The sequence below is a fragment of the Sorex fumeus genome, unplaced genomic scaffold (genome assembly GCF_029834395.1).
Source record: "Sorex fumeus unplaced genomic scaffold, SorFum_2.1 ptg000042l, whole genome shotgun sequence".
In the NCBI taxonomy this organism is placed as follows: Eukaryota; Metazoa; Chordata; class Mammalia; order Eulipotyphla; family Soricidae; genus Sorex; species Sorex fumeus.
This window is the reverse complement of record NW_026606099.1, coordinates 5,504,237-5,516,031: the sequence shown is the minus strand read 5'-3', so window position 1 is coordinate 5,516,031 and position 11,795 is coordinate 5,504,237. Positions and strand designations below refer to the sequence as shown.

Genomic DNA, 11,795 nt, shown 5'->3' with positions numbered 1-11,795 from the left:
AGCTGACCCCACAGCAGAATCCCACCAGAACCCCGAGCTGGAGCAGAGGGGTCAGCAGGCACCGTGTCTCCCTGCCCAGGGGAAGGATCCTAGGCCACTTCAGCCCCTTCCTCCCTCCTGCAGGCGGAGAACGTGGCTCTTGCCCAGGCCAATGAGAACCAGCGGGAAACCTATGAGCGCTGTCTGGATGAGGTCTGTGGGGCCTGACAGGGTCTGCCAGGGGCAGTGGGGCGGAGGGGCTTTTCTGCTCTGGACTGAGACCCAGTGCTCTATCCTGGACTTTCTGTCCTCAGGTTGCCAACCACGTGGTGCAAGCACTGCTGAATCAAAAGGTGAGCCACCATCTGGAGGCATTGTCGCCCCCGGGCACCGGGAGAGAGCCAGGCCCTGGTGACATCAGGGGACGTGCTTCCAGGGGAGCCCCCAGCCTGCTCACTAGGGGTTAAAAGAGGGGGCCTGGGGCTGGAGAGATAGCACAGCAGGCAGGGCGTTTGCCTTGCACGCAGCCGACTCGGGTTCGATTCCCAACATCCCATGTGGTCCCCTGAGCACCGCCAGGAGTAATTCCTGAGTGCATGGGCCGGGAGTAACCCCTGTGCATCGCCGGGTATGACCCCCCCAAAAAAGCAAAAAAATAAAATAAAAGAGGGGGCCTACTAGCCCCCCAACCAGGCCTTGCTTCCCTGTTCTTTTGGAAGGGGGCGGCTAAGGCCAAGTTTCTGCATGAGAATAATTTTGATCTGAACTTGAATCCCTCCCTTATTCTGGCCCCAAGGCCAGGCTGCTGTCTAAATCCTTGCTGCTTCTGGGAAGCCACTCGGACCCCAGGCCTTTCTCTGCCCTAGATAGACCTCTCTCGGGTGTGCGGTTCTTGGAGGCAGAGAGTCGGCTCCAGGGCTTGGGAACGGAGCCAAAGGGAGTGAACTGACTCCCACGGGGTGGCGGTGGGTGGGGGCGTGCCGGAGACTTTCCCATCCATTCCCTAAGACAGGGTAGCCACACACCCCGCAGCCCAGCCGGGAGGAGCTTGCCCAGGGACGCCGCTCAGCGGCCTCCCTGCGCCGCCTCCGGTGCTTCCTTCCGTGCAGGACCTGCGGGAGGAGTGCATCAAACTCAAGAAGAGGGTGTTTGACCTGGAGCGGCAGAACCAGCTGCTGAGCGCCCTGTTTCAGCAGAAGCTGCAGCTGACAACAGGCTCCCTCCCTCAGGTGGGCACCCTCCCGCTGTCTGTCCCCTGTCCTTCGTGTCTTGGCTCCCTCCTTCCCCAGCCCCTCCCAGCTGCCCTCCATGCAGGCCTCCGCCGTCCTGAACCTCAGACACAGATGAAGACTCCCTGGTGCACCTCATTCTGGTGTCTCTTCTTGGCGTCACAGGAAGTCTGTGCTGGAGTGTGTGGGGGGACGGGCGGAGGCTTGGAAGTGCAGTGATTTCCAGCTCCCGAGGCCCCTTTGGCCACTGCGGAGTCTCCTCTTGGCCTGGGGCTGGGGTGGAGCCCTGTCACTGGGTCAGGGAAGGCGCACTGCTCCCCCACACCCGCCTCTGCCTGCCCACAGTCATCTGGCTGGACCTGCCTCACCGGGACACCAGGCCTGGAGCGGATCCTGCCTCAGTTAAGACGTGGCCTGGGGTCATTCTGCCAGGAAGCCCCAAGGATTGGGGAGAACTGGGGTGGGAGGAGCAGGAGCAGCTCCGGGGCTGTAAGCGGGGTGTTCTGAGGTCAGCAGGACCCCAGCTTGGACAGGGAGAGGAGAAGCTCCTTCTTGTTTCCCAATTTGTGCTTCTCTCTGCCACCGACCAGGCAGCCCTGCCCCCAGGCCTGGAGCAGGAACCTTTCATCGCCCTGGCCCCTCAGGACGGCCACAGAGCCCGTGAGCGCTGACAGAGGCTCTGCAGCTGCCTCTGCCCTGATCAGTCCCTGTTGCAGGCTCCACCCTGGAGCCCCACAACTGGCCGAGTTCACCCCATCTTTCCCCCAGGACTGCTGAAAACCGTGAAGTGAAGATTAGCCTTAAATCATTTACTTTTACTTAAATGTATACTGGGACACCCACCCCTAAATTTTATTTATTTATTGCTTTTTGCTCCAGGGCTGGAGCGATAGCACATCGGTAGGGCGTTTGCCTTGCATGCAGCCAACATGGCCGACCCGAGTTCAATTCCTCTGCCCCTCTCGGAGAGCCCGGCAAGCTACCAAGAGTATCTCGCCCACACGACAGAGCCTGGCAAGCTCCCCGTGACGTATTCGATATGCCAAACACAGTAACAACAAAGTCTCCAATGGAGACGTTACTGGGCCCGCTCGAGCAAATCGATGAACAACGGGAGGGCCTTTACCTTTACCTATTGCTTTTTGCATCACACCCGGCAATGCACAGGGGTTACTCCTGACTTTGCACTCAGGAATCACTCCTGGCAGTGCTCGAGGGACCATATGGGACGCTGGGAATCGAACCCTGGTCGGCCGCGTGCAAGGCAAAGGCCCTACCCACTGTGCTATTGCTCCAGCCCCATAGGGCACTAGATTCATCTTCTCCAGAGGTAACGTGACCTAATAGAAAGTTCATGAACGTGGACTTAGATAAACTTGGAGTGGGTTCCTAACTGAGCTCATTCTTAGCTGTGTGACCTTGGGCCAATGATTTACCCTTGTAAACTGTTGTTTTTCCCTCATAACTGGGATTAAAGGTACCTTGCTGTAGGTTATCGAGCAGGTTAAATGAAATGATTCCTAGTGCTCGACCCATCATAAATAGTCAATAATTGGTCGCTATTTGTCATCGTTTCTTGCGAGTTGTGCTTTGCTAGGATGAAAGCCCCACAAGTAAGTGCTGACTGCGCTCTTCTAAGAGCAGAGCCTTGGCAGCACACGGGGCCTTGGACTGAATCGCAGGGTGCTTGGATCCTGCTGTGCGCGTGTCACAGAGGCCCAGAGCAGAGGGACGTTGTCGTCGCAGAGTCAGTGGGCGGACAGGCCCGAGAGAGAGAGAGAGACTGGGGAGCGGTCCCCGAGGAGAGGGCCTGGGCTGGGCGCTGATGAGTGGAAGACTTAGAAAGTGGAGCAATGGTTCCCAGTGGTGGGAACGGGGCCGGGAAGCTAAGGGCTCAGCAGGCCATCGAGCCGGGCTGGAACAAGGGCTGTGGGAAGAGCAGTGAGTAGGGCAGAGGGAGAATGGGGCTGGTGCCTACGGCCAACAGTGGGGTTCACACTGGTCTCCATAGGCAGTGGAGAACACTGGAAGCTGTGAGCACAGATGTTTTAGGGGGCCAGAGCCATAGTACAGTGTGTAGGTAGCTTACCTTACATATGACCCACCTGGATTTGATTCCCAGCATCCCATATAGTCCCCTGAGCACCAGCAGGAGTGATCCCTGAGTGCAGGGCCAGGAGTCAGCTCTGAGCATTATTGGGTGTGGCCCCCAAAGTAGGGAAAAACACAGATAGGTTTGGAGCCACGACAGCAGGTATTTGCCTCGCACGCAGCCAACCCACATTCGATCCCCGGCACCACACATGGTCCCCCAAGCCTTCCGGGAGTGATCCCTGAGTGCAGAGCCAGGAGAAAGCCCTGAGCACAACTGTGTGTGTCTCTTCCACACCTCCTCCACACTAAAAACCAAAGACATTTTAGAAGAAGAAAAACGTGCTGTAGGCTGAAGTATCCTAGAAAATTGGAGTGAGGCAGGTATCGAAATGGCTGGGCTGGGACTGGAGCGATAGCACAGAGGGTAGGGCATTTGCCTTGCAGGCGGCCGACCCAGGTTCGATTCCCAGCATCCCATATGGTCCCCTGAGCACCGCCAGGAGTAACTCCTGAGTGCAGAGCCAGGAGTAACCCCTGCGCCTCACCGGGTGTGACCCAAAAAGGGGGGGGGGGAGAAACAGCTGGGCTGAAGCAGCAACTACAGAGGGCTGGAGGGAAGGCAAGGAGTTGGCAGAGACCAGCTCAAAGCTTCGGTCTCTTCCACTCCGCCTCTCTGTCTGGCCGCAGCTCTACACGCAGAGAGCCAGGTGCGGTCGGCTGAGCCCCAGGCTGGATAACCAGCACTGTCTGTGAAGGGGCGCCTTTACTTAAGTACAACCTGGATGACACCATTGGGGACCTTAGGAAATCCAAAGTGGCTCCTACTAGAATAAGATTGTCTAAAAAGAAATGGTATATGGATTTTTTTTTTTTTTGGCGGGGGCGGGAGGGATGACCTACCAAGTGGTGTACAGGAGATCTCCTGAGGGAGCCCCTTGGTGATTCGGCACCAGTGGCGCTGGCAGTTCAACACAGGGGCCCGAGAATGTAATACTGCTTGGGTCCTCGGGTGCAGGCAGTTACCGGGCCACCCCATCAGAGGTGGGGGCCTCCAGGGCTGTACCCAGCAATGTTCTGGGGACCAGAGGGTCCCGGGAATGGAACCTGGGTCAGGTACGTGTCTACCATGTACCCTTACTGCCATGTATCTCCCAGCCCCTTACATGTTTTTTAAGAACCACGTGTCTCAGGGGATTGAGGCCAAATGTGGTGAGAACCCAGAGCTTCATTAGAAGAACAGATTTTTTCCCGCCCTGCTCTGCTCCGGCCATCCCTCCCACACTCTTCCACCTTCACTGCTATGAATGCTCACTTTTATTTTTTTTTTCTGGAGAGTCCTCTCCAGTGGTGCATGGAGACTCATGGGTAACTCCCAGTAATTTTCCTTCTCCTGATGCAGGACTCATGGTTGGTGCTCAGGCTACTAGGGTCACCCTGGCAGTGTCCAAGAATCTTTTTTTTCTTAACCTCTTGTAGGGGGCTGGAGAGATAATTAAGGTACTTGCCTTGCATGCAGCCAACCTGGTTTGATTCCCAACACCATATATGGTCCCCTGAACACTGCCAGGAGTGACCCCTGAGTACAGAGCCAGAAATAGCCACTGGGTCTTGCCCCAAGATTCCTCAAAAACAATAAAAGTAAAAGTTTGTGTAGTACCATTTTGCTGGACCAAGTTTCACTGGGAGTGTACCCCAGGAACACTGAGCACTGCCCAGGAGGCTCCCAAAATAAACCAGGGACATTGCTCAGAGACCTTGTGTACAGGCTTTGTCTGCCAGAGACTCAGGTTCAATCCTGCCACCACACGGTCCCTCCAAGCACTTCCAGTAGCAAACCCCTAGCCAAGCTCCAAAAGTAACCCCTAAGCACCTGCAGGTGTGCCCTGAACCAAAACACAAATAAAACCTTCCATTAATAAACATTCAGAAGCTAGAAAGCACGAAGGAAATATTGGAGGATGAGAAACAGGGAAGCGTTACGGCCGTGTAGTACCTAGTCAGATGCTTTGGGGAAGAAAGGACTTTCTCTGGGACCGAGAAGTGCCTGATTAAGTAAAAATACCTTTTCCATCATCCTCAGAGCAGATGTTCTACATGAAAACAATTAGGGGGGCAGAAACGAGACCCCTCTTTCCTAGGCCCCAGAACCCAGGGCCTCTCTGCTGGTTTCAGCCATCCCCGTGATCTGGGGGTCGTGGGTGGGGACGGAGGCAGCCCCCACAGATGGGGCTGCAGCTCAGTCTCCCCCAGGGAAGTGGGAACTGGAGGGCAGACAGGCACCCCATTTGGGCCTCCGCTGCCCTCAGAGCTGGGCCCCCCCTTTCTGCAATCTCCTGGCGGCCTGTGCTGCGGCTCCTGGGTCTCCCCTGCTCCTCTGTCCAGTGGGAGACTGTGCCTGGGGCCAGGAGATGCCCTGGAGGAGCACTTGAAAGAACTTCTCCCGTCCCTTGTGGGAAGGTCTGGCTTTGTGAGGAGTTGGACGTGTGTGAACACCCTGCCGCCTGTGTCCTGCAGATCCCACTGACCCCACCTCAGCCGCCGTCAGAGGCCCCCGCCTCTCCCGCCCTGAGCACCGAGGGACCGGCCACCCTGCTGCCTCTGGGGCGCTGTGCTGGACAGAGAGAGGTAGGAGAGCGGGCCTTGCGGTATCCAGCCTCAGTGCTCCGGGCGGGGGCGGGGGGAGGGGTCGTCTGCTTCCTGGCCCCATTCATGTCCAGGCTGGAAGTGGAGGCTCTCGGCTGTGGGCACGGCACCAGGAAAAGCTGCGCCCTCATCCCAGCTGGGCTCGCCTGGGGCCGGGCACCACCTTCACTTCCCTGCTCTGCTGAGGTCAAACCTCCTCAGCAGCCCCTGGGCGGGTGACACGGGAGCTCGGTGATTGAGGAACCCGCAGAAGGTCCGTCCCATCCACTGCACCCGAGAAGGGGCAAGGCTGGAAACGGGAGGGCGCAGAGAACGTGTCTGCTCTGCCCTGAGCGTGCCTTGCTCTTGCAGCTGACCACACACAGGCTCACTTCGCCTCTCTCTTCTTCACTTCTCCCCATTTTTCGGGGGGAGGGAGTCATTGGGACCACACCCGGTGGGGCTTGAGGGGCCGTGCAGTAATGGGGGTCAGCCGCACAGAGAGCGGATGCCTTAATCCCAGTGCTTGATTCTGGAGAACGTTCTCTACAGCCTAAGAACTGGGGCAGGAGCAGGGTGTGAGGGTGTGGAGGGTCAGCCTTGGCGGGGGGGAGGGGCGGCATGCCCACCCAGCCCAGATATGCCAGAAGAAAGAGTTGGGGGGCTGCCCATTGTTCGGTGGTCCTGGAGGACACGGCCTTCCTGTCTGGGCACCGCCAACTCCTACCAGGGACCCAGAGAGAAAGAGGCCAGTGCCATTCCGCTCACCTCGGGGTCCCCCCAGCCCCCGTCAGTTCTCCCGCACCCACCTTCTTCCCCAAGGTGTGCTGGGAGCAGCAGCTGCGGGCGGGAGGCCCCGGCCCGCCACCCGCCCCGCCGCCAGCGCTGGACGCCCTCTCCCCGTTCCTGCGGAAGAAAGCGCAGATCTTGGAGGTGCTGCGGGCCCTGGAGGAGACGGACCCCTTGCTCCTGTGCTCGCCCACCCCGCCCTGGCGGCCTCCAGGCGAGGCTCCGGGCTCCCCAGAGCCCATCAACGGGGAGCTGTGTGGCCCCCCGCAGCCGGAGCCAGCGCCCTGGGCCCCCTACCTGCTCCTGGGCCCTGGCGGCCTGGGGGGCCTGCTTCCCTGGGAGCGCCTCCTGGGGGGTGTGGGCGAGGAGGAGGGGCCCGCGCGGCCCTGGAGCCCCGGCAGGGGCGTCCCGCAGGCCCAGGGTGCCAGCTGTGGTCCCCCCTGTGCCGGGGGCAGCAGCTCCTCGTCCTCTTCTGACGAGGCGGGGGACCCCAACGAGGCCCCTAGCCCTGACACCCTGCTCGGGGCCCTGGCGCGCAAGCAGCTGAACCTGGGCCAGATGCTGGAGGACACGGAGTCCTACCTGCAGGCCTTCCTGGTGGGGGCTGCGGGCCCTGGGCAGCCGTCCTCCCCGGACCAGGGCCCCCACCAGCCGTCCAAGTCCAAAGGCCGCCCCAAGTCATCCTGGGCCGGGGGGGCCGCAGAGGCCCACAGGCCGGGCTTTGGTGCTACCTCAGAGGGCCCGGGGCCCCTCCCCTTCCTCAGCATGTTCATGGGTGCAGGCGACGCGCCCCCCGGCGCGCGGCCCGGCCACCCCCACTCCTCATCTCAGGTGAAAAGCAAGCTCCAAATCGGCCCCCCTTCTCCTGCGGAAGGCCAGGGGCCCCTGCTGCCCTCTCCCGCCAGAGGTCTCAAGTTCCTAAAGTTGCCTCCAGCTTCGGAAAAGACCCCCAGCCCGGCAGGCCCGCAGCTCAGCCCCCAGCTGCCCCGGAACTCCCGAATCCCCTGTCGGAATAGTGGCTCCGACGGCAGCCCCTCCCCTCTGCTGGCGCGCAGAGGCCTGGGTGGCGGAGAGCTGTCTCCAGAGGGACCCCAGGGCCTGCCGGGCAGCCCCCCACCCTGTGCCACCTCGCCCGACCCTGGCCTGCTCAGACCGCCCCCGCCGGCCCTGTCCACAGCGCTGTCCCCGGGGCCCTCCGGCAGCGTGCCTGCCTGCTACGAGAACATCCTGGACCTTTCCCGGAGCACTTTTCGGGGGCCTTCCCCAGAGCCGCCTCCATCCCCGCTGCAGGCGCCCGCCTACCCACCCCTCACTCTGGACGTGCCCCAGACTCCTGAGGTCCTCAGGAGCCCTGGGGTCCCCCCTAGCCCCTGCCTCCCAGAGGCTTGCCCCTATGGGGGCACCCAGGAGAAGAACTTGGACAAGACAGGCTCGGAGTCCCCCCATCCCGGCCGCAGGACCCCGGGCAGCTCCTCCAAGAAGCCCAGCCAGGGGGCAGGGCGGCGGCCCCCGAACACTGGCCTCACGCCCCTGCAGGACAGACTGACCGTGCTGGGGAAGCTGAAGGCTGGCCCCGAGGGGCCCCAGGGCCCAGAGAAGAACGGGGTGCCCGCCAGGCCCGGCTCCGAGAAGGGCCGGGGGCCGGGGAGGTCGGGGGAGAGCGCTGGGGACGCCCTGGGCCCCGCGCCCCGCCCCCCCGAGCAGCCAGAAGCCAGGGGGTCCCTGCGGGGGGCAGTGGCCTTGGGCACGAACAGCCTGAAGCAGCAGGAACTGGGGCTCCTGGCAGAGTCTGGGGCCCGCGTCTACTCCTCCCACTCCATGGGGGCTCGCGTGGACCTGGAGCCCGTCTCACCAAGGAGCTGCCTCACCAAAGTGGAGCTGGCCAAGAGCCGGCTGGCAGGGGCCCTGTGCCCCCAGGTACCCCGCATCCCTGCCAAAGTGCCAACCTCTGCCCCCAGCATGGGCAAGCCCAGCAAGAGCCCCCACGGCAGCCCCACGAAGCTGCCTTCTAAGTCACCCACCAAGGTGACCCCCCGGCCCGTGGCCTCTCCAGCCGCCACCAAGGAAGCCCCGAGGCCCGACAAGGGCAAGGGCCCACCCTGGACCGACGGTGGCAGCCCCACAGCCCAGCCCCCCTCCCCAGCCCCGGGCCCGGCTGACCCGAGCCAGGGCCCTGAGGGGCGCGCCCCCCACTCGGCCATCGAGGAGAAGGTGATGAAGGGCATCGAGGAGAACGTGCTGCGGCTCCAGGGCCAGGACAGGGCGCCGGCCCCCGAGCCCAAGCACCGCAACGCCAGCAGCATCGCCAGCTGGTTCGGTCTGAGGAAGAGCAAACTGCCCGCGCTGAACCGCCGCACGGAGACCACCAAGAGCAAGGAAGGGGCCGGTGGGGGGTCCCCGCTTCGGAAGGAGGGCAAGGCGGAAGCCCGGAAGCTGGAGGCCGAAAGCCTCAACATCTCGAAGCTGATGGCCAAGGCGGAAGACCTGCGCCGGGCGCTGGAGGAGGAGAAGGCTTACCTGAGTAGCCGGGCGCGGCCGCGGCCCGGGGCACCCGCCAACACCCAGGGCCCGGTGCCGGGCCAGCTGGCCAGCATGTACCAGGGTGCCGACACCTTCATGCAGCAGCTGCTCAACAGGTGAGCGCACAGACCTCCGGGCACCCCTGCAGCCGACCCCCCAGAGTTCAGTCCGTGGCGCCCAGGCCTCCCCAACTTGGCCTCGGCAGAACCCAGAACCTGTGTGGGCCTCCAGCTCGCCTTGGCCCTGTCTGATGTCTGCTTTGTCAGCTTCCCCCCAGGCTGAGTCTTGGGGAATAGACTCGGGCCCCAAGACCCAGTTTCTCTTGAGAGGTGACCGAGGGCATTTCCCTGGACCGTCCCCGCATCCGCTGGGGCAGCCCCCGTGTCCACACAGTCCAGATGCCAATCTCGGCGAAACCAGCCCTTCCTTCCTCTGCCGGGCGCTGTGGCTGGGAGGAGGAACCGTCCCGTCTTGGGGTTGCTCTCTCTGGGCAACGGGAGACATAAAGGGGTTCATCGGGGCAGGCAGGCGTGGGGCTGATGGGTCACCTCGGCCCACGCACTGTTGAGAGGCCCGCAGACAGAGGGTCTCCCCACCCGGCATCTTCCGCGCCCCTGCGGTCCTCCAGGTCCCTGCTTGTGCCCAGCGGCAGGAGGGCTGATGGGCAGCCGCCAAGGATAGGTGTCCCTCCCTAGGCCCAGCACCCTTGGAGGAGCCAGGCCTCCCTCACACCCGTCTGCACCGCTGCCCCCTAGGGTGGAGGGCGAGGAGCTGCCACCCAAGAGCTGGCGAGAGCCCAAAGCTGACTACGGTGATTTCCAGCCGCTGTCTTCCGACCCCAAGAGCCCGTGGCCAGCCTGTGGGCCCCGAAATGGCCTGGTGGGGCCCCTTCAGGGCTGTGGAAAACCTCCTGGGAAGGTAGGTGCCGGGGCCGGGGCGGGGGCGGAGTCTGCGGCGCCCAGAAAGGGACTGAGTCTCCTTTGCCCTCGCAGCCAAGCAGCGAGCCGGGCCGGCGGGAGGAGGTGCCCTCGGAGGACAGCCTGGCCGAGCCAGTGCCCACCTCGCACTTCACAGGTCAGCGGGTGGGTGCGAGGGCGGGGTGCCCCTCTGTCCCTCCCAGCATCACCCAGGTGTCTTGCCTTGAGAGCCCTCTTGATGCCAAACCCCAGCTAGGCACCGGGGGTAGCACCCCTGACCAGGAAGCAGCACCTGCTCTGCCTCCCCGTCCCCAGGCCTGGGAGGGCGCAGGGTGGAAGGTGCGGGTATGGGCCAGGCGGGAAGGGTGCGGGTTGGGCCTGCCCGCAGCTCCCTGCACCCCTCCCCTCCCAGCCTGCGGCTCCTTGACTCGAACCCTGGACAGCGGCATCGGGACCTTCCCGCCCCCAGACCACGGCGGCGGCGGCGGCACGCCCAGCAAGAATCTCCCCAAGTCCAAACCAGCGCGTTTGGATCCCCCACCCGGGGTGCCCCCCTCCCGGCCCCCTGCCCTCACCAAAGTCCCCCGCCGGGCGCACACACTGGAGCGCGAGGTGCCCGGCCTGGAGGAGCTGCTGGTGAGCGGGAGCGGGCGTCACCCCAGCGTGCCCGCCTTCCCCGTGCTGCTCGCCGGCGCCCCCGGCCACCACCACGGACACCAGGCCTGCCCCCACGGTGAGTGCCCCCGCCATGGGGGGTCGTCCCTGGCCGCGCCCCCGCCCCGCTCTCCACCCACCCTCCGCCTCTCCCCAAGCAGATCCCTGTGAAGAGCCGGGCCCTCCACCGCCGGTGCAGCTGACCAAGAACTGGACCTTCCCCAACGCCAGGGCAGCGGGCGGGTCCTCCGACCCTTTCCTTTGCCCGCCCCGACAACTGGAGGGACTGCCCAGGACCCCCATGGTGAGCACAGCCACAGGGGACGGCCAAAGGACTGGGGGGTTGGTATAGCCGGGGCTCTGCCGGGGGGAGTGATGGTCAGCCCGCCCCTTCCCGGAGCCTCAGCAGACGGTGCCCTGCCCACCTCATCCTCTGCAGCCGGCCTGTCTCTCTCGTGGGCCCTGGGTGGGGACCTTCCTTCCCAGCATCCCCCCACCCCCTTTTGCAGGCCTTGCCCGTGGACCGGAAGCGGAGCCTGGAGTCCAGCCGCCCAGCCCCCACGCCTCAGGGCCCAGTGTTTGGGGGCAGCCGCACCCCCAGCACCTCTGACATGGGCGAGGAAGGCAGAGTGGCCAGCGGGGGGCCCCCAGGGCTGGAGACCTCGGAATCCCTCAGTGACTCGCTCTACGACTCGCTCTCGTCCTGCGGGAGTCAGGGCTAGCAGCTGTGCCCGCCACCACCCTCGGGAACCGCAGGCTCGGTCAGCTCCCGGCCCCGACCCAAGGGACCACGAAGGCAGGTGGAGGTGAGGGCGAGGGGTCCCGCCCCCTCTTGGGGCTGCTGCTGTGGAGGTCAGAGGTCTCAGCTCAGGGACGGGCCCCCCTCGGCCCCTTCTCCCCAGAGCCCGGCTCTTCCCCCCAGGCTGAGCCGTCTCGAGGTGCTGGGCGTCCTGCATACAGCCGCGCCCTCTCTGTGCCCCCCTGTTCCCGA

The 11,795-nt window shown here is 63.5% G+C and overlaps 1 protein-coding gene across 1 annotated transcript in view; it reads left to right on the top strand.

The window, feature by feature from the left end:
* Positions 1-11,555, top strand: part of NCKAP5L (NCK associated protein 5 like) — a 33,212-nt gene extending 21,657 nt beyond the window's left edge. The window contains exons 4-13 of the mRNA XM_056119935.1: positions 124-192; positions 294-332; positions 1,089-1,208; positions 5,817-5,927; positions 6,747-9,349; positions 9,989-10,151; positions 10,226-10,307; positions 10,563-10,883; positions 10,966-11,108; positions 11,314-11,555. Coding sequence (XP_055975910.1) covers positions 124-192; positions 294-332; positions 1,089-1,208; positions 5,817-5,927; positions 6,747-9,349; positions 9,989-10,151; positions 10,226-10,307; positions 10,563-10,883; positions 10,966-11,108; positions 11,314-11,526 — 3,864 coding nt within the window. The 3' untranslated portion in view covers positions 11,527-11,555. The remainder of the gene's footprint in view (positions 1-123; positions 193-293; positions 333-1,088; positions 1,209-5,816; positions 5,928-6,746; positions 9,350-9,988; positions 10,152-10,225; positions 10,308-10,562; positions 10,884-10,965; positions 11,109-11,313) is intronic.
* The last annotated feature ends 240 nt before the right edge of the window (positions 11,556-11,795 follow it).